The sequence below is a fragment of the Euwallacea similis genome, chromosome 3 (assembly GCF_039881205.1).
Source record: "Euwallacea similis isolate ESF13 chromosome 3, ESF131.1, whole genome shotgun sequence".
Taxonomy (NCBI): domain Eukaryota; kingdom Metazoa; phylum Arthropoda; class Insecta; order Coleoptera; family Curculionidae; genus Euwallacea; species Euwallacea similis.
Window position 1 is genome coordinate 1329310 of NC_089611.1, and position 20215 is coordinate 1349524.

Here is a 20215-nt window from a genome sequence, read left to right on the forward strand (position 1 = left end):
ATAAAATATTCAGTGTTTATTCTATTAATGAAAAAATTATAAACCCGGGGGACAGTCATTTTAATATAATCTATTTTACATTACAAGTCAAGGGCGGAGCAAGCGAATGGCTTTAAGGTTTGATTACACATATATCAGTTTTTCATATCTTCTACATCTCTGTGTTATTGATTACGTTTTTGAGCCTATAGTGAGATTTATATTGCTCTAGAAGTTATTAAAATCCGCAAAAGAAATCAAAATTTGTGTCCGTTGGAAGCTGAGTGTCGATATCGCAAAAACTAATGGTTTGATTGGATCGAAATTTTGCGCCCAAACAAACTGTGCATTCAGTTTCTTTAAAATTTCTGGATGTTGATATTATCTTAGATCGCTGGCTTTCACGGATGTTAATAATTTAATTGGTCATATCGCGAAAACGCGAGATATGCGAAACCGAATATCAAAACAATTTAGATTTACGTCCTTCATGGGGGTTATAAATCTAAACGCTGCCATCTCAATCACAGATAATCCAATTGAGTTACGGTTTCGTTCCTCAAGGAGCATACTTAACGTTAACTTCTAAAGACGATATAAAAGTCACCATCAGTAAAAACGATCTTACATTAACATTTTAAACAACATTTGATTCAAATCAGCTCACCCTCAAATCTCAAAATCACTTCATTTTAACCCCCCTGAAAATGTACATTTTGAACATATTTACACTCGCGCTCTTCGGAAACTTAATGAGGTGGTGATTGGTGATGGGGGTGGGGGTGGAACCCATGCAAGTCTAAACCTACCCTTAAAGCGGCGTGACTAGCCAGAACCCGTCCAGCCAGATCACCAAGTGCCCTTTCCAGCTGTTGGTGCTGGCTTCGCACCGCAAACCTATTCACGTGCACTGGAATAGGAACCACTAGCTTGCTCTTCTGCTGGGAACCTTTGCTGTTTTGGTGGGGACCGGTACCCAGGCCTGCTTTGACTCGTTTCCATTTGGCTCGTCGATTTTGGAACCAGATTTTCACCTGAAGCAAACAACTGTTATGTAACATGGATGAACAAGTTAGTTCTGGAATTTATACTTGAACTTCACTAAGTCTTAGAGCCGAAGCTATTTGGCTGCGTTCGGTCAAAGATAGGTACTTTTTCGCGTGAAACTCCCGCTCTAGCTCTAGAAGTTGTTCGCTGGTGAAAGCGGTTCTTCTTCGTCTGGCCTTTGCGGAAGTGGAGCCATCGGGCTGGCCACCGTCGGAGTTTTGAGTGTCTTCTGCGTCTTCGTCTTCCAAATCTGAGCCTGTAACAATGAGTCATCTGAATTCCGCATGACTCCAGAATATCAAAAACAATAAAACTGTATTTCGAAAGCGCATATTTGGTGTAGGCACAATGCTGATCTCTTGATCATGGTTTCCCACGGGTACAAAATATTTCTCGGACTGTCATTTTCCGCCTACAAAAACTATTTCCATATATACAAACAGATATCAAAAAGCTGAATAAATATTTAATCGAATTATACTCGAACAAACGCAATAATCAAATTACAAGGATCTCAATTACGGCCTTAACGATGGGAGTGAACAGCGGTCGTAAAGAACGTAAATCGACTTACTCGAAAAACATTTAATAGGGACTTCAGTAACTAATGAATCGTAACTAAATTACCGCAACGCTCCTTAGGGGGTTGGCCCCATGTTTATATTGTTGGAATTTGACCATGAGTTGTTCTCAACTTCCCCTAATATTTCTTGTATAAGGACTTTTTTCGTTAGTTTTTTCCAATTCCCGGAAGTTCTGAGGAATCAAGAAGGACACTGCTTTTCGGAAATAAGTATACAACATAATTTTCAAGCAACAATAGAAAAAAATACCAACAACAAAGAATTTAGATTCCCATCGCAAAGGGAAAGTTAAACATCAAGAAGAATGAAGTAGGTACGCTGCTGACAATTGTTATAAACCCTAATTGACAGTCCTGGTATGAGGAAATCATCGTCCTACCGAATGCATGGTCGATTAATAAAATCGAGTCTTTCTTGAATTCAGTCAATTTTTATCTTACTAAGATTTGAAAAAAATTACAGAAGTTTCAAGAAACCAAGTACTCCCGGCACTGGTTTTCGAAATATCAAAAAATTATACAATTCAAGGACGTACCTAAGACTATGGAATAGAAAATATACGGGAATTTCAAAGACCAAGTACGCCAATGGTTTTCGTGAAAATTTGAACGCCAATGGTATATTGTGTATTGGAGCACGGCTCTCCACAATTTGAAAAACATACCTTTGAAGGCAATAAAAACAGGGGTGTACCGAATTTTAAGTGAAAAACCCCAACAAAAATAAATCAAATGAAAAAGGTATATAAATTTGGATAATTACAGGATCTCAAAAGGCTGTGATACGTTAATGATTCGGGGAATACTGACTCTGAAAGGAACATTTATGATTTGATTAATGATTCGCAAATATAGTAAAAGCAGAAGCGCACTGAACTCAATTTTAAATTGAGAATCGATGATAAAAAATTCTAGCTGCAAAAACCCTGTGATACGTCATGATTTAATGCATGTTAAGTACTGTAAAATCACTTTGTAATTTGAGAGACATTAATTTCAATTCAGCAAAAACAGGAACGCGCGGAAAACAATTTTCCAGCAAGAATCGGCAACGCAAAATAAAAATCGATACGGTTTGCATTTCATAGCAGTAAAGGTAATTATTTTAACTGGCCACAATTTTAAGTTAACAATCAGAACCATAAGAGGAACGAACACGAGAAATAATCTCGCAGAATTGCTGGGTCCTAAAACGTTGTAATACACCCATGACTGACTCCATATTGAGCACTGTAAGCGGGTCTAGGCCCGCACGAATTTGCTTTGCTCCAACTGATCACTGGCGGAAAGTGCCTTTTCTTCCCTCATCTACCTACAAAGCCGGCCTCGTGCGAGAATGCATCACTTTCCGCACTCGTTGAGTAAGTAACTACGCATTTGTTCACTTGATTGTGCACCTGTTAAGTAGTAAATGAATTTTCGTACGTTGTTTGTCTCAATTAAGCAAACAAAGAAAATTTGAAAAACCGCAAAACCAACACTCGATTTGAAGATAATATAAAGTCGCTTTGAAAAATTATTCCAGGGCTTCCGTTATGGTGAGCGAAACAAAATTTCTCTGGTTTCTGATCAGATAACAACCCCAACCTCTTAATAATTTATTGTTCTGTAATTTGAGAACGTGGGAACCAAATAGATAAAACATTAGTACCGCAAATTTCATCGTTATTGCTCAACGCGTTGAAACAACTTCAAAGGTGCCACTGAAATGTGATTCGTTTTAGTATTGGGTCAGAAACATAATCTATTATTATAATGAACCTGTATTCGTAGGTGCTGATGGGTATGCCTTGCATAAACTGACACATAAAGCTGAAAGTTACGTGCAATTTGTATGTCTCTAACAGATCGTGAAGAGTTCGTCTACATGCGTAATTTAGAGGCTCTGCAGGAAACAAAACACTGTTATTGTGACTATAAACATTACATTTAATACACCTCGGTTTTACTTTCGTAAAAGAGCTGTATTTCAAGATTAATAATCCGAAGATTCTAGTTTTAGACTGGTACGAACAAACTATGTTCCTTCATTATTTTATAAATAGTTATTTTCTCTAGATAGATATTCCTAATTTGCTGATCCATAACAGGATAATACGATTTGGCTAATCGCGGAATGCAGGATGATATGTAGAACTAACTGGTGATTGTTGAAAAAACCCAGATTAGGGGTTACCCGCAAACCTACGGCGTTGATTAAGCTATTTGCTATTTACCATCAAACGTTTGACAAAATGATAATAGCTGATGAACCCATCCAAGACACTCCTCTGACATTTCAAATCCTACTTTAGGTTTTTTGAATGATAATTCTGCATTTTGCACGGGATAATAAATTTCGTTAAAAATCGGATCAAATATTAATGCCTTCCGACAAACGTCTTTAAAAACCTCCAAAATGACTGGTATCCGTATTATCCCCAGCCATCATCCTGTACGCCGGTCAGCAAGAATTTCCGAGCGGTGAGCAAAAAAAAATCCCTTTTTCCTTAACCGAATTCGGCGAGTTTTCTTCCTTCCAATGAATATGTGAAATAAAATACTTTCAAACCTTTTTTGTTCCAAACATATTTCCACTTTTTTGCTTTTGGTTCTTCCCTCAAACTCTCTGGAAAGGAGGCTTGCTAAAGCGAAAATTTGATTTATTTCTCAATCCCAATTCCGACCAATGAAAAGGAGAGTTAAAGATCAGGTGATGTTGACTGAAGTGTCAATAACAGTTCTGTCAGTCACTGGTTTGTTGTTATTTTCGCTGCTGTAAGTAACATGTCACGTTTCTGATCAATGAACTTCTAACCAATAGCGAACAACAAACCAATATCTGTCACTAATATGACAATAGCGTAAATAACGACTAACCCAGGTAACTGAGTTTATAAATCCCACTTTAGAGTTTAATAATTTTGTCATTTTAAGTGATTCAGTTGTGTCAAATTTTGACAGGAGTTTAATTGGGTTTAACTACTATTTTTTTTAAATTGCTTCGAAATGTATGGAAATCTGTGATCCATTTCATTTATCGGAGGATAAAATTGGTATGTTCTTTTCTCGTTCCATTCATCGTTAAGTACGGATAAGACGTACCAATTTGGGGTAGCAAACATATATCACTCATTAGTCAAAATCGCCATAAGCATTTCTTTAAGCTCTCAAATCTTATGTATGTACATCACAGACATAACTCCAGATTTGATTGGTAATTCTTTGAGCTTTTGTAGGAATATGAAAGTCATTGGCGCATCTCATTGTTAAGAACTAAACTATTTTTTTATTATTCTGATTTTTATGATTTCCTTTAAAATCGTGTCTCTATACGACTATGACATTTTTAAATATTCTCACAGTTTGTGGAATTGTATAGGAGCTTTTTTAAGTCTATAAAAGTCAATGGTGCATCTCATTACCTTTTCTCGTTAGATATTAAATATAAAGCGAGCGAACTTTCATCTAGTAAATACCTACGTATACCGTCCTTCTTCAAAAGACAAGGTTAACAGTCCCTCTCCAATTTATTTTTGGATTTGCCTTTAAATTTTAATAGCATTTCATATAGCATATCCTACTTCAGATTTTATCTGTTTCGAAAATATTGACGTTTAAAATATGGCACTTTTTACACTTTGGACAATCACAACTGTCCAACGATTTGAATTATGGTAAAGTTTTAAATGTATGTCTTACTTTATCAAGGCAAATCGGAATACTGATTTTAACATTTGTCAAATAACTGTCAAAAAAATTGAAATATGTCAAATTTGGAATTCTGATGTATCTTTAAAAATAAACATGTAAAAGCCACTTTGCTATAGTCCAAACTCGAACTGTTTAAGGCGAAAGATAAGAATGGTAAGGCGGTATACAAGTTGATGGCCAAATTCTCCCTGCCTTTCCTGAAAAGGATACATCGAGGATGAAATAGAATGAACAAATATCTACTTAGTAATAAATAATTTTGCGATTCAGAAGTATTTTGCATCTGGTTCGGTTGAGGAAGTACAAACAGACATAAAGATCAATAATTAAACAATATAACTAAATTGGGTGAGGAAAAAGATTTGGTGGGGCCCTGACTATTGATCTTTCTATTCCTCTAGTTGATATTTAAAAATTTATTTTGTTAAAGAATTTATTCTTACTAAATTTGATCATAGTTTCTCAGTTATTTTGACCTCAGTTATCAATTAAATTCCCTCCAATTTTTCTATGCCAAAGTTACTCATCACTTCCGCTTTCTTTTTACTTAACTTACAACCTCAAATTGTAATTCACAAACAACCCCATAAACATTCTCTCACATATTCATCTCAAGCACTCATACTCCACGTAGCTCCATTGAATGAGACATATTTTTGCCTAAACTAAATTAGGATTATATGTGAGTGAATGCATAATCTTGTCTGACTCACACTTTGTCACTCACCATCTTTCCTACTCCTCCTAGATAAATCCTGTGCCAACTCCATATCCAAACTATTTTCCGAGTCCGAATCCCTGCTGCTGTACTCCCGAACATCCTGATACTGAGCCGCGTTATTATTCTGCGCAATTCGCCAAGGGAGTACCGCTACTCCCTCGTGGTCACTCCTTCTCGGTCCACAATCACTCATAAGCGCCTCAATGGAAAAGGGCCTAGGCACAGGTCTGGCAGGCAAAGAGTCCTGTTGAGCCTGAGTAATCTCAGTTTGATCCTGGGAAAAGTCCATTTTTCGACTTTTCTGAGGTCACAAAGTCATCACGTCACTAATATACACTTGTCGCACAGCAAGCTCAAAAGCTCGAATGAAAATAATGAGACTCACAGCAACTTTGACTTTGTAATTAGGGGCAAATGGGCGCGGTTTTGTGTGGTCCGCCCAAGCTGCGCGATTGGAGGTTTTGCGACCAATGGGCGCTGCCCCAATCAGTGTAACTGTGCGGGGGTATTTATAACGCTTAATTAGTCGTGAAAAGCCCAAATTAACGTCGCGTGTTAGTCTGGAAATTGTTTTTTTTTCTGGAACGTTGCCGGGGAATGATTATTGGAAATTAGTGGGATAATGCCGAATCTGCTCATGCGGTTTTGCGGGAAACGAGCAACATGACAATTACACATTTGGTTACCAAATTGAAGGTTTTTGTGCATTAACTTTAATGGGATAATTTGTTACAAATAAATGTCTAATTATATGTGTCTACAATAATAAATAAAATTTTGTATTTGTTTTCAAAGTCACACCATGCAATTAAATATTTTAGAATGATCTCTCTTTTCGCTCTTTATTATTTATTCCAAGTGGTTCTTTAATAGTTACTTCATTTACAACAACTCAATAATGTACACAAGAAGCATTAAGACTTTCAGAACAGGCTTAAAGAGGTGAAGTATTTATTTTTTTATATTTCTCTATCGAAGTCGCAGTTCAGTTTATTACTCCCAGAGTTCATTAGCGAATATATATTCGGTTAATTAGGTGCAGAGCTCGGCGACTTATTTCTTAATTTCACTACTGACTGATAGAGTTGATGTGGAAAATTACTGGACCTCAAAACGTTATGATGCATTAATGACTCAGTGTATATTAAACTCTAGAAGGGTTCTCTGTAATCAGAAAAATATATGTATTTAAATTCTTTTAAAAATTACGAAGGCTCGGACATCGAGGAGTCAATTCGAACAAAATATAACTTTCAAGTATGAACTAGTAACAATAAAATTTCAGGGCCGCTTCGAAAAAGGTTAAAAAGGTCAAAACGTTAAAGGAAAAATAATCGCTTACATATCACTCAAAATTATGATAATTTGTAGATGCTCTGAAAAACGAAGTACGCCTCTGCTTTTTATGGACATTTTCAGCAATAACAAATCCTCATAATTTAAAGCTTTATAAAAAAAATCATATCGCTACGCCGGAATATTGACACACCAATACGATCCCTGTAAAAAATTAAAAGAGAAAAAGTCGTTGCTTATCACACAAGATTTGAAAAATCGTACAAACCCCGAGAACTGAAGTACATCTTTGATTTTAGTGAATATTCAAACAACAGTTATTAATTTTATATGAATATGTCTAACGCCGACCCTGTTGACGAAGCCACAAGTCGTAATAAAGATGGTTACTATGGAAATGAATGACAAATGAAACGTCATCGTTTGACGTTATGATTCAAGGTGTGTTATATTTTTATGTTACCGTTTTAATTTATTCTTAATTCAGGCCAGTATACGGCAATTTTATCATATTTAATCGTGGAGGAAATCATATACACCACGGTTGTGAAATGCTCAAGATTCTCACGAGTTAAGCCTCTCGGTCGGCACACATAAAGATTTAACCTTGACAATCGAGTCATAATGATGTGTTTCACAACCTTAGTACGTAACATATTATTTTTCACTTTTTTGTTATAATTTTAAGTTATGGGAATTAACAATTCACCCGTGTATTATAAACGTTTCAATATGATTTCCTGTGCTTTTTACCTTATTTACCTCGTTCGAATCTTGTGAGTTTTTCTTTTTTTCGCCTTGAATCGCTCACTCTATTCGCAGATCTTGTTCAAATCTGTTCAAGGCGTTTTACTGTGCGTTCATAGTTGGTATATACATATATCTTTTCGTATGAAAAGATTCAAACTGCTAAAATATCACCTGGTGTTAAGGGATGTCGTCGTTTCCATTTCAGGAGATTTCCTGCTATATTGATTCTTGTTTTTTTCCATTCTATTTCTATTTTTTAAATACAACTGAACCATTTTCCGAACTCTCTATCGATCTGCACCTACAATTTTTTCCTTTATTTTGCTAATATTACTCTCTTTTTCATCTCCTTTAATAATTATTCCATGACATATTCACCCATTTTATTTATTATTATAATTAACCAATTTCTGTTTTAATTTATAATAAATAATTGTGAACAAGTTAACGCGCATTTATTAACAATTTAATAATTAGTTTAATATTTTTCTCTGACGTGGTAAATTGCTAAAATATTCTCCTGATTATATTTAAACATTTTTGGACAAGTTTTCACTAATGTGTGTAATCTGATTTGACTAAATACAGTGTGAAAGTTTTGAATGGAACAGTAGAATTCAAAAATGAAATAAAAAATAGGTGTTTCCATTTGAAAAAACAAAGTTGGTCGTATTTGATTTTTGGACTACCCTGTATACATGAATTTACTATCGAAAAACCGCAAGAAAAAATAAAAATAGACGTGCCCGATAATTTTGGCCGCATATATTCGGCATCTTAGTTACTTATATGGACTGTTTCATCCAAAATTTCCACACTGTATAATCTCAATAAGAACCGTTAAAATGGCGCACTCAGTGAACAACCATCGCACAAACGTGCCCATAATGATAATGCAATTCCATGCATTGTCTAGTACAATTGAAGAATGTTTTAAACGCCACTTTGTGGCGGTCAGAACAAGTTCATGAAGTTCAAATACGAATTCTTAACAAGTATAAAGTGTTGGTAAATTTAGTTGAAAAATGTTTTTTTTACTTGGGTATAGTGAAGTTACTTTCCGCACGTATTTACGAGCTAAAAGTGGCAGTTTCCCACACATATGTTGCAGCAAGTTTTACCGCACTCCAAACAAAGGGCAATATGTCTATGTCAAAAATGCTTGTGGGCAATCAGGCAGCCGTGTTAATTGAAATATATGCGATAAAACGCTTACACGCACCCGTCCTGTTCAAAATTTTACTGCACGGGTGTCGTTTACCACGGCTTAACATTGCCCCCAAACTTATTTGACAGTGACACATTTCGCTCTGTTTTACGCGCGATAGTGTTAGTTTTTTTAACCACTTTGCTTTTTCACCCCTTGACTAGGTATCTTAAGACTAAAATAGCCAATCTCCAATTTTCACATTAACAGACAAAACAACTCCCAACTGGGACAAGCTCGAATTTCAACATCGAAATACATTAAACCATCGGCAATAGAACAAAGTGGCAAATTAAAAACGGTCGCCCTACAAGAGCAAATCGAGAGCGCAATGCATCCACCCTTGATCAGAACACTGAAAAGCGCTTAACCGCAAACTGGGCCCCTTTGGGAGGCTCTGCCCCACTGGCATTGTCCTTCGCTAATCTTGACGTTTCGTTCCGTCATTTGCATAATTGGCTTTTATTATTATTTGGGTCCCTCTCAACCCTCTGAAGTGCCACCGCCCTCCAATGTTCTTTTTCCATCCCTCTCGTAGTCTTTAGTTTTGATTTCAGTTCATGTCTAAATTTGATTAATTCCACTGTTCCAAATAACATATTTTAGGATTTTTAGTCGTTTCCTCAAATTAAATGACAACGTCGCCCACTTATGTCAAACCTTCAACCGTACAATTGGCTACGGCACGTTTGACGTGATGCGACTCCAGCGCTTTAAGCAGAGTTGCCAATGTGAAGCAAAAGTCGTTTTTAATTTTCCAAATGTACGCTTTTAAAAAATTAAAGTATGATTTTGCGTTATGAGTGATTGTTGGGTTCTAATATTTTTTCTTTGATACCAATATAGATTAAAGAGCCGCTTTGCGTAAGTTCTTTTTCTGTCCATCTTGAATTTAGTTTTTGTTTGAGTTCAGATCTAGCTAAGTTTATTACTTTCAACAGATTTTCAATACTATTCCACATAGCATATTTCGGAAATTTTTTCTATTAAATGGCAACGTCATCCGGCAGTTGTGTCATATTTCTTGTAACATGACAGGCAGCACTACATCTGTGGCGTTGCCAATGTTAACCAAAAGTCGTTGTTTATGTTCCAAACGTGTATGCGTTTAAAAGACTAAAGTGTGATTTTGATTTATGGATGATTGATATGTTAAATTTGTTTCTCATTGACACCGATCTAAACTAATGGATCGTTTTTTTTTAAGTTCCTTTTCTAGCCTCGGATTCGGATTTAGTTTTGATTTCAGCTCCAAATAACACATTTGGTATCCGGCAGACCGATAGCCATTTAAGCTATGGAATGATTTTCGATCGATAGCCAACGGCAGACTTTTTATCTTTCAAAAGCGCATAATGGGAAATATATTTTCACTGAAGACGCTGGAATCTTGTAAAATCCTGACGTAAAAGCAAAATATTACCACATCCCCCATACTTATTTTCTGCTCAATTCAATGTGTCTTCACATCCCGTCCCTTGAATATAATTCTGTAATAAAAATCGCACTTAAAAATATCAAAATGTCTACCCAAATTACAAGCTCGAACGATAGTTTATGAAGTTGGCTCATTCATAATTCAAAAGCAAAATTATTGTGTATATTGTCGGAGCACTGTAGTGTAGGCTTACTATTATAACCATTAAACCTGCAATTTGTCCTCGGTGTAATTACGGATATTTCATTGTTTCGTCGAGCTTCGTCGCTAAGTAGATCCGAATAGAGCTGCTCTAATAATTTCCTTAAAAAGTTAATAAACAATTTCGGATTCAAAGACTCCTCTGCTTAATCAATTATTCAGTAAACTGTTCTAGATGATCCAATTATTGTGCCGTACTACGCAGATATTTTGGTTTAATATCTTAAGTCAATTAAAGTATAATTTTTATTTGTCTTGTCAATATTATTGTCAGTTTATTGTGCTATTTGAAATTTATTACGATACATTAGTTTTTTGCGGATATTGGATAAGGGCTGGGAGCAGATACTTTAAACTATCAACATTGACGAAGCTACGTCATAATGCCGTCACACTGTTGTACATTTATATTGCGATGTATAAGGGAGTACGTCAATATGACGTCGGATTCAATGGGAAACATCCTTTTGATTTCTTAAAATTGATATTTGCTTCTCTTAGATGAACGTCACGTAATTGTTTATATATGTATACAGATGTCCGTTTTTAGAGCTCAACCATAGGGATCTCGGGAACTATAAAAGATATGAGGTCGGTTAAATTGGGGCAACGTTGCGCAGTTTGGAGTTCAGGAAGTTGAAATTTGAAAAATCCGGATGACTTTCTGAAATATTCAAAAAACACAGCTATTTTGGAAACACGTTTATATTGTTTCCCCAGCTTATTTGGCGAGGTAATTCAAAACACTTTATAATTACAATTTTTCCTCTTTTACAACGTGATGATGTCATACTTGAAATATGATGTTACGATTATATGCACTAATTGCGTCGACGCATAATGTATATCAGACGACAAAATGACGTCTTAAAGTCACTTACTTACTGTCTAAGCCGGGTGTAACTTGACAACTTTGACAGCGTTGTTGTTTACTGCGTGTATTATCTGCCGTTTTAAACGTGCTTCGACTAAGTCAAGATTGTATGGAGTCGGTATAAATGGCGGTTAGCGAAATGCTGAGAATTGTTTGCTATATGAAAGAATCTTGATGAGTTGATTTGAGAAATTTTTCCAGAGCTCTAAAAAGCTGCTTTTCATTGAATTGACATCAATCCTATGAAAAATCGTCTTTCTTGTTCCTGATTTAACACTGATTATAACAAGTTTCCGGGAAATGGTTAGTGGTTGTAATCCGGAAACTTACTCCTTCGTTCTCTCTTCTGTTTCTATTTCCATGAAATAAAGCTACAAACCATTATATTGTCCTTAAAACAAAACAAATTAACCAACTCATTTCCTGTCGTCTGCCGATCCAAAAATAGTAAATTATGACATTTACAAATGTGTAAACTTTTCACGGTTGGCGGCAGGAGCCCAACCGTGAAACTGTTGGAGTAAAATTGCCGAAGTCTTCTGAGGGTGTGAACCATAAATCCTGGCTTAAAATTAGATAATTTGTGCACCTTTGTTTGAGGTTTCTGTGCAAGCCGATAGTATAGGCAAAACAACGATATGTGACATCATTTCATGAAACGATCAAAAAACTGTTTTATATTATTATGGATATTCTTCGAAAGACATCCGACCTGGTGCTCTGTCGACCAGATGGTGTGGGATTCGCTGACGCGCCTAACCATTAAAATCGTCGGGGTTTTTGTGATCCTAACCCGTTTCGATCCAGAACTGTCCTGAGATATAATCATCGGAATTACGAAAAGTCTATGGTTTGCCCTGCTAGTGGTTGCATCTTCGCATCCGACCGATATCCCTTTGTATCGTCCTTAATATTGAATTTTCTTTATGTTATAGAACTCTGCTATGTGGAGCATTTTTGATTCTTTTCTTGCTTTTTTCGTACCGCTCCTTTGTGGAAATCGGTTATTTCTCTTGCAAGGCATATTTCCCTTTCTATACAGCCCTTTCTTTTTCTTTTGCCATTGCAGAAATGACGTTGCTGCAGCGGTCCCATTTTATCTTGCTCTCCAGCATCTCGTTGATAAGGGATTTTGGAGTTAAGGTTTTCACGCCCACGAATAGCCCTTTGTTCTTAGGACGTTGGGCAATGGAATATGCAATGTTCCGCGATGTTTGAGATTTGCGGACTAAGTCGTCGATAAAATCAACACCTGTAATAGGCAAAGGCGTCAAGGAACCACAGAAATTGCTCCTTGTCGCGTCTCTTTTTAACCCTCTCCTCCTCCTTGCTAAATTAACTAAAATCCATGAATTTCAGCAGTTTCAGCAAAATCTGAATTTCGACGGTTGATGTTTTGAATTTTGAGTGAATGAGTCCTTGAGTTTCATATTTCTGCTAAAGCAACTTCAACCAGGGACCTTATTCTCAAAATACCATTTGAGCAATTCATAAAATTTTTGAATTTTAGTTAAAAGTGTATATTAACTTTTTGATTACTTCTCGACAATTAAGAGAATTTCAACAAGTTGCTGCCTTTCATTTCGAGACACATTTTCTTCTTCTCAAAACATCTATTAAAAAAGATGATAGTTAACTTTCTTTGAATTTCAAGAATCCCCACTAAATATTAAATTGAGCTGAGTAGATTCTGTCGATTTTTTAGTTTAAAGAATTTTGTAGATTAAAAAAATAATTAGTGCAATGAGTTTGGTATTTGTTTGTCCTTTTTAGGGAGATTTCCTTACTCTTTAATTAAAAGAATTAAATTGATTTGGAATTGTTGAAAATTAACTTGAAATTCGTGAGTTTAGTGAAGATTTCTCGAGCTTCACGAATTTTAGAATTAAAGGATTTTAATCAGAATTTGAAGTTTTTCGAATTAAATATTAGGTATAGGTACGTAATTCGAAAAACTTCAAGTTCTGGTTAAAATCTTTCAATTTTAAAATTCGTGAAACTTAAGAATTCTTGAGTAAATTCACATATAGGCATAACACGGCCGAAACCAGCATTTCAATGAGTTCCAAATTGTGCATATTTGTTAAAATTCAGTCATCGGGTCTGATGTGACCCCATAGGGGTTAGCGTTCGCGTAATCCTACCGTGTGACACTCTGTAGGTGTTTCAATGTTGATTTATTTTAATAATAAATAAAGTGATGTTAAAAATAAACCGAGATCTTTAGATTCAAATGAACTCTCCGCACAAAAATCACGACTGTGAATAATAAACTGGGAACGTCATATTTCGATTACGGCGAATTAACGGGGCTCCCTAGCGACACTAAAAGCCGGGCATTGTGCCCCAAACGGGCTTATTGTTGGCATGTCAATCATCTCCGACAGTCGGACCCGATGGAAGAGTTAAAAATCGCGCCGGCGAATGTCCATGGAAAATTTTTGTTATTGAAACCAATCCTAGCGGAAAAAATCAACGAAATTTCTTCTGCCAATTTACGTTGTGGTTGTCGGAAACTTTTATATCAAGACCTGTGTATGCGAGAACGAGCTAAAGGAAAAGTCAGTCATAAATCGCCCCATTTGTTTTGGGGCTCCGAAAATATGCAGACCAATAAATCAGGGTAGTTGCCCAAATGGGCATCAACCACATGTGATGAGACGGTGTCACACTCCGGTGAACACTGACTGTGACAGATCACTCTTTGAAATGCCGCGGGATGAGCTCAGCCATGCGATGGAAAGTTGAGCAATATGTTATAGTCAAATTAGAAAACCTTCCAGAATGAATTTGTCTATGGAAAATAACATAAAAACAAATATTTCTTTCAAATTTGGCCAATACTTGAACACGCTCTCTCAGGAACATTTGACGAAGCCCTAATGGACGTGTCACATTGTCGGTCAGGTTTGGTCACAGTTAGATCAAATTCTGTAACATTAATTTGGTATTGTTTATTCGCATTGCCGGTCACTATCGGTCATGGTCTAACAATACAAAATGAATGTTGCATTATTTGATCTGAACGCGACTAGACTGTGACCTGACTGATAACGTGAATCGTCCTCAGTCAAAGACTGACCATGCTCATAGAATGCAAATCTGGATGTTTATTTGGTCCACATCATTTACTATGGCGCCATCTAGCGGAGACTTTTTTAAATATACCCATCTAATTGTCAAAGGATATCATTAAAAGGAACCATAAGTAGGCGCTGAAATATTGTAGGCATATCGCGATTAATGCGATTTCTGTTAATGTCAGATGTTCGATGATAGATAGTAAACGACTTAATCAACGTCCTACGTTTATGATCCATCTCATATCTTCTGTGAAGTTTTTTAATGATTAGCGGTTATAATGTTATATAAAATGCTAGTTTTGAAGTTTAACTTCAAAGAGCAGGTCTTCCACATATCAACTATGGTCTTCATGGTAGCGGTAACTACTTTGAAAAAATACCCATCTATTTTATATGAAAATTTACCTTATAATGACTGGTTACAGATCTATAAAAACACGATAATTTCACTTTTCACCCTTCCTCCCCCTCTCATAGTTTCTTAACAGAGTGCTAATGTGGGTCTAAGCATAGCAATCGATCTGCATACAAAATGTGATAATGACAGTCATTAAAGCTATAAAAGCTGCAGAATGTCTAACAACTGTTAAAGATCCGTGACTGGGGGCATAAAGCGGTTTTTAATATTTTATGTGTATTCGTTAAATGTGCTTCCGGTTCTGCTTTAATATGGGTGCACTTGTATAGCAAAAATAGCCATCATTGGATCCGATGTTATGGCCACTATAAAGGGTCCAATCTGTCGAACTTGCTTTTACCAATCGGCGTGTTTACTCATCCATTAGGCTTGTTGATATATTTGCAAAAATATCTCAAAAACTATTAGAAGTTAAAAAAAAGTGAAAAATATATCGCCCAGTATCTCGGAAACGAATCGCTTCCTGTATTCCTGTTTACGTGAACATTTTTGTCATTTCTGATAGGAATCTATTAAAATCTTTTGGCATTTAATTCAAACACACCTTGTATATCCTATGTAGACTATTAGCATTTTTATTTATTTTATTTTCTTTCAATAATCAGCTTGTTATTACATGTAGATTAAGAAAATCCTTTAAAGGCTCTTTTTTATCAATGAAATCTTATAGTACTATTAGCAACTCTTATTATTTCAATAAATTACCACGTTTCATTATTAATTTTCTTGCGTAGACAAAGTAGAATAATTTTAAAAACTGTAGGAACCAATTTACATCTCATGTGAGTGCATATTTTCGATTATTTTAAACGGTATTTTATGGAAGAATGATTAATGCTTCCATTTTTTGCAACGATATTCAACAATTCATTTTAACACTTTATTCTTTCTTTTCCACATACAGCACCTGGTGCTGCACTTTTTGTTCTGTATCTAATGAAGCATTGGCAACATTGGTTAGCAATATGTTGACAACGTAGGTTAAAATTATAACTTCAGTCAATCAGCTGTTTCTGCTCTTAATCAGCTGATTGTCAATTTATTTTGATACTTCTATAAGTTTCTAAAATGTTTAAAGAACATTATAAACAATCTTTATAAGCTTAGATGTAGTTAATTGAACTATTAAAAAAAAGCCAATGTTATAGCCAGTCAAGCGCTAAAATCTCATTTTCGAGGTTCACTTTAGTGAAATTTGGTAGCGCCTTCACCTATTAATGGTGCAGTACTGAGTGTAGTTTTGATCAACTTCTAACAAACCCAAAATGAGGTAAAACATATCTAAATTTTTTAGAGATAAGTATGTAAAGCAGTAAATTGTTGTTAAACCCAATACGCTTATTTATAGTAAGTTTATCAGAAGTGGCATACTTCCTATGGCATAATAAATCATATTTATTGAACACTATTTGAGAATAGGTTGTCAGTTTTATACATTAATTGTTTCATCTATTCCAGATACCCATAAAGTCACGTAGTGAGTATTTGAACCTAAAAGTATGTGTGAACATTTAGATGACATGGAGCATCTGCTCCTAGATGATGATAATGTTGATAACTCTTGTTTGAAATGTCGAAAAAATAACCTATCCAATGGACATGTTGAAGACCATCTCAGCTCTGGGAAATTAATTATAGAAGATCCCATTTATTACGAGTCTATGCCAGATAATACAGAGGATTCGCCATTATTAATTAATGTAAATGTAAGTACCCATTAATAATTTAACAGCATACTTTATGTAGAAATACAAGACAAAAAGTTCATATGCACATAAATCTGAAAATGTTTCATTACCAAAAGCAGGGCAAAAAAGCATTACTGATAGTGTGTTCTAAATTCTTGGCATAATAGATAATTCATATCAACTTTTTGGTTCAGTAATCTAATTATATATTGCTTTAATGGGATTGCCATAAATTAAACTAACTCAAATAGCTTTTAATAAAAATTTAAAGAAATTATGTAGTTATAGGCATTTCCTAAAGGTACTACATTTCTCATTGCAAACCAGATTATTTGCTAATCAAATATGATTCTTTACTGGTACTTACAATAATCATCACTTGTTTGAAAGTAATAAACTGATTGCCAATACATGGTCCACTGATAAAACTTTATATTTTTTATAGATTTGTTGAAGTAATATTGTTGTAACTGTGCCTCCTATTTAATTTATAATGATAGAATATGATCTTATATAAATATTGTTTGATAGGTAATTTGAGTTTCATTTTTTTGCAGGAATGTTTTAGGGAACACTTTGGCGATGCTGAGTTCCATTGCCACAGTTCTTTATCATCTGTGGAAGACTCAAAAGCACTTAAGAAGCTACTGCTCGCTTCTGGGTTCTGCTTTTTGTTTATGGTGAGTTTGTTTCTGAAAAAAAACTTTTAACTTTGCCATTTAACTAACCCTAAGTTTCTGGGCATTTGAATAACATTAGTTAGCTGAATTGGTGGGAGGTTATCTTGCTGATAGTTTAGCTATAATGACCGATGCAGCCCATTTATTCTCGGATTTTGTGGGGTTTATGATTTCGGTTATGGCTATTGTGATGTCCAAGAAATCGTCCACCAAACACATGACTTTTGGGTATTATAGGGCGGAAGTCGTTGGTGCTTTTTTAAGGTAAGAAAAGAACATTTTATTCCCTAAAAATATTATTTAAATTTATACGTTTTTTTGTGTGCTAGTCTGGTTATATTTAATCTACCTCGAAACATTTCATTTTTCAGAATAGTGTTAAATTGACCGAGAGTTGTGTGGGCTTGTTTATTTCCGGTACTTGAAATTTTATTCATGATTGCTATAATATAATTGTTTGTAACGATTTGGAATAGTGGATAGATTCGGTACTCGTCCATGCTTTGAGTTGTTTCGGAAAAACTCCGAGTAACAGCTTAATGAATTTTTACTAGATAAAATTATTTTTGCCTTTGAAGGGTTTTTACTTAAGTATTTCATTTAAAGTAAAGACAAGTTATTTCATTAATATATTTTCATTAATCTACACAGTGTGTCAAATAAATTTAGCACTTACATTACTTTAAAACTTCTATAAAAATAGAGAAAATAAAGCCGTTTTGTGTAAAGTTATGATTAGTAGAAAATATTCAAATTGTATTTTTCCATTCTTTTTAACACTGTTTTCTTCTGTCTCAGTGTTTTGACGATATGGTTCCTAGCTGCTGTTTTCTTAGTCTTGGCTTTGAGAAGGCTATACCGGGAAGAATACAACATAGATGCCAACGCAATGATCGTGGTGGCGTCAATAGGGCTTGTTGTAAATGTTATGTAAGCAAAGTAGAGATATTTTACCACTTATACATATAATAAAATCGTATAGCAGCATGATTATTGATGTACGTGCATAAATAAAATGTCTGTATTGCAATATTACACTTTTAAGGTTTAAGCACGTTAATAGCAAATTTGATTAAGTTTTTTTCGAAAGGAACGTGTCGTAGTGAAATATTTGAAAAACCATTTGGTCTTAATTGTATATGGTCTTTATTTTATACGATATATTAAAAACAAACAACCCCTTTACGTTTAGAATGGGAGGAATCCTCCACGGAGTGTGTCACACCCACAGTCACGGGCTGACTAACAATGGAGACAACATAAACGTTAGAGCTGCAGCCGCTCACGTATTAGGCGATCTCCTGCAAAGCGTTGGCGTTTTTTTAGCTGCTGTGATCATTAAGGTATGAATGCATGCAACCTAGTAACTATAGACAAATTTTGCTAAAAATCTTTGTATCAAATGTCTAAAATGTACCTTGAAACGCAAGAGGGAGAATAACAAAATGTTTTATCAATCTCACTCCCAACATCTTTCAATTTGACTACGTCCTTAGTTATGAGGTCCACAAATTCCTAATTTCATCGTATGTTTTCTTCCAGATATTCCCGGATGCCCAGGCGGCAGATCCGATTTGCACGTTTATTTTTTCTGTGATCATTATCTTCACCACGGCCCAAGTGGGCAAGGACTCGATATGGTTGTTGATGCAAGGCAGTCCAGTAACCAGGGAGAATGTCTCTCTCGAATTGAGGAAAATCGGAGGAGTGCGCCACGTTCACGACGTCAATATCTGGTCGCTAGCGCCGGGGATAAATGTGGTCACTGCTCATTTAGCTGTTGGTAAGTATTAGTTACTTGGTAGACTATGTTGTCAATGCTTATATTTTCAATATAATGTTTGCCATTTTGTCAATTTCCGAGTAGTGTGCCAAAAATAGAGTAAAAAAAAATTTGTTTTGTAGCCCAAAATATCTCCTTAATAAACGCAAAATTTAACCGACTTCTATTTTAGATGAATATTGTGATAAAGACGTTATAATACAAAACGCTACGTCTTCAATCAAGGCTCAATTACCTATCTTCAGTTGCACTATCCAAGTGGAAACCTTCAATATGGAGGGCGTTAACAACTGCAAACAGTGCAAACTGCGCGAATGCTGACAGTCGACGTTAGTTTAAATAGGTTTTCTTGTACCGCAGAATTGTTGGTATTTTCCTGATAATTAAACTTGGCCAATTAAGTAAATTAATTCGTTTATATTTGAAGATAAAAATTACAAACAAAAGATACTTCCCAAATATAACAAAGAATCATTTGTTTTAAGCCTATAAATGTTAGATATAAGCGTGTAGCTCTTTACCTGATTTTCGTGTGGATCTCTTAACCATACCCCTTTTTGTTATTATTTTTATCACCTAAGGACAGTATTATATTTTATATTTAAATCAAGATTTTTCTTTATATTTTTTAATGGTTTTGTCTATATAGTTGTATACACTTACACCTGTTACCTTCATGAATCTTCCATATAGTCTTGCATTTGATACTTTTAAGCCATGTTTTATATGGCTTTATTGTTATACGTAACATGCTTTTTTTATCTGCTGGTATTG

General features: G+C 35.1%; 2 protein-coding genes across 2 annotated transcripts; one reads left to right on the forward strand and one right to left on the reverse strand.

Moving 5' to 3' along the window:
- Nucleotides 1–526: 526 nt before the first annotated feature.
- LOC136419861 (homeobox protein unplugged-like) lies at nt 527–6376 on the reverse strand. Its single transcript, XM_066406436.1, has 3 exons — nt 6030–6376; nt 1071–1282; nt 527–1013 (listed from the first exon to the last, which is right to left on the reverse strand). The coding sequence occupies exons 1-3, from the start codon at nt 6310–6312 to the stop codon at nt 729–731; spliced, it is 780 nt and encodes a 259-aa protein (XP_066262533.1). The 5' UTR covers nt 6313–6376; the 3' UTR covers nt 527–728.
- Nucleotides 6377–16404: 10028 nt separating this feature from the next.
- LOC136419698 (proton-coupled zinc antiporter SLC30A2-like) lies at nt 16405–20201 on the forward strand. Its single transcript, XM_066406226.1, has 8 exons — nt 16405–16560; nt 16749–16996; nt 17536–17658; nt 17738–17922; nt 18457–18588; nt 18851–19001; nt 19201–19441; nt 19614–20201. Exons 2-8 carry the CDS (start codon nt 16790–16792, stop codon nt 19760–19762), a joined length of 1188 nt encoding a protein of 395 aa, XP_066262323.1. The 5' UTR covers nt 16405–16560; nt 16749–16789; the 3' UTR covers nt 19763–20201.
- Nucleotides 20202–20215: the final 14 nt, after the last annotated feature.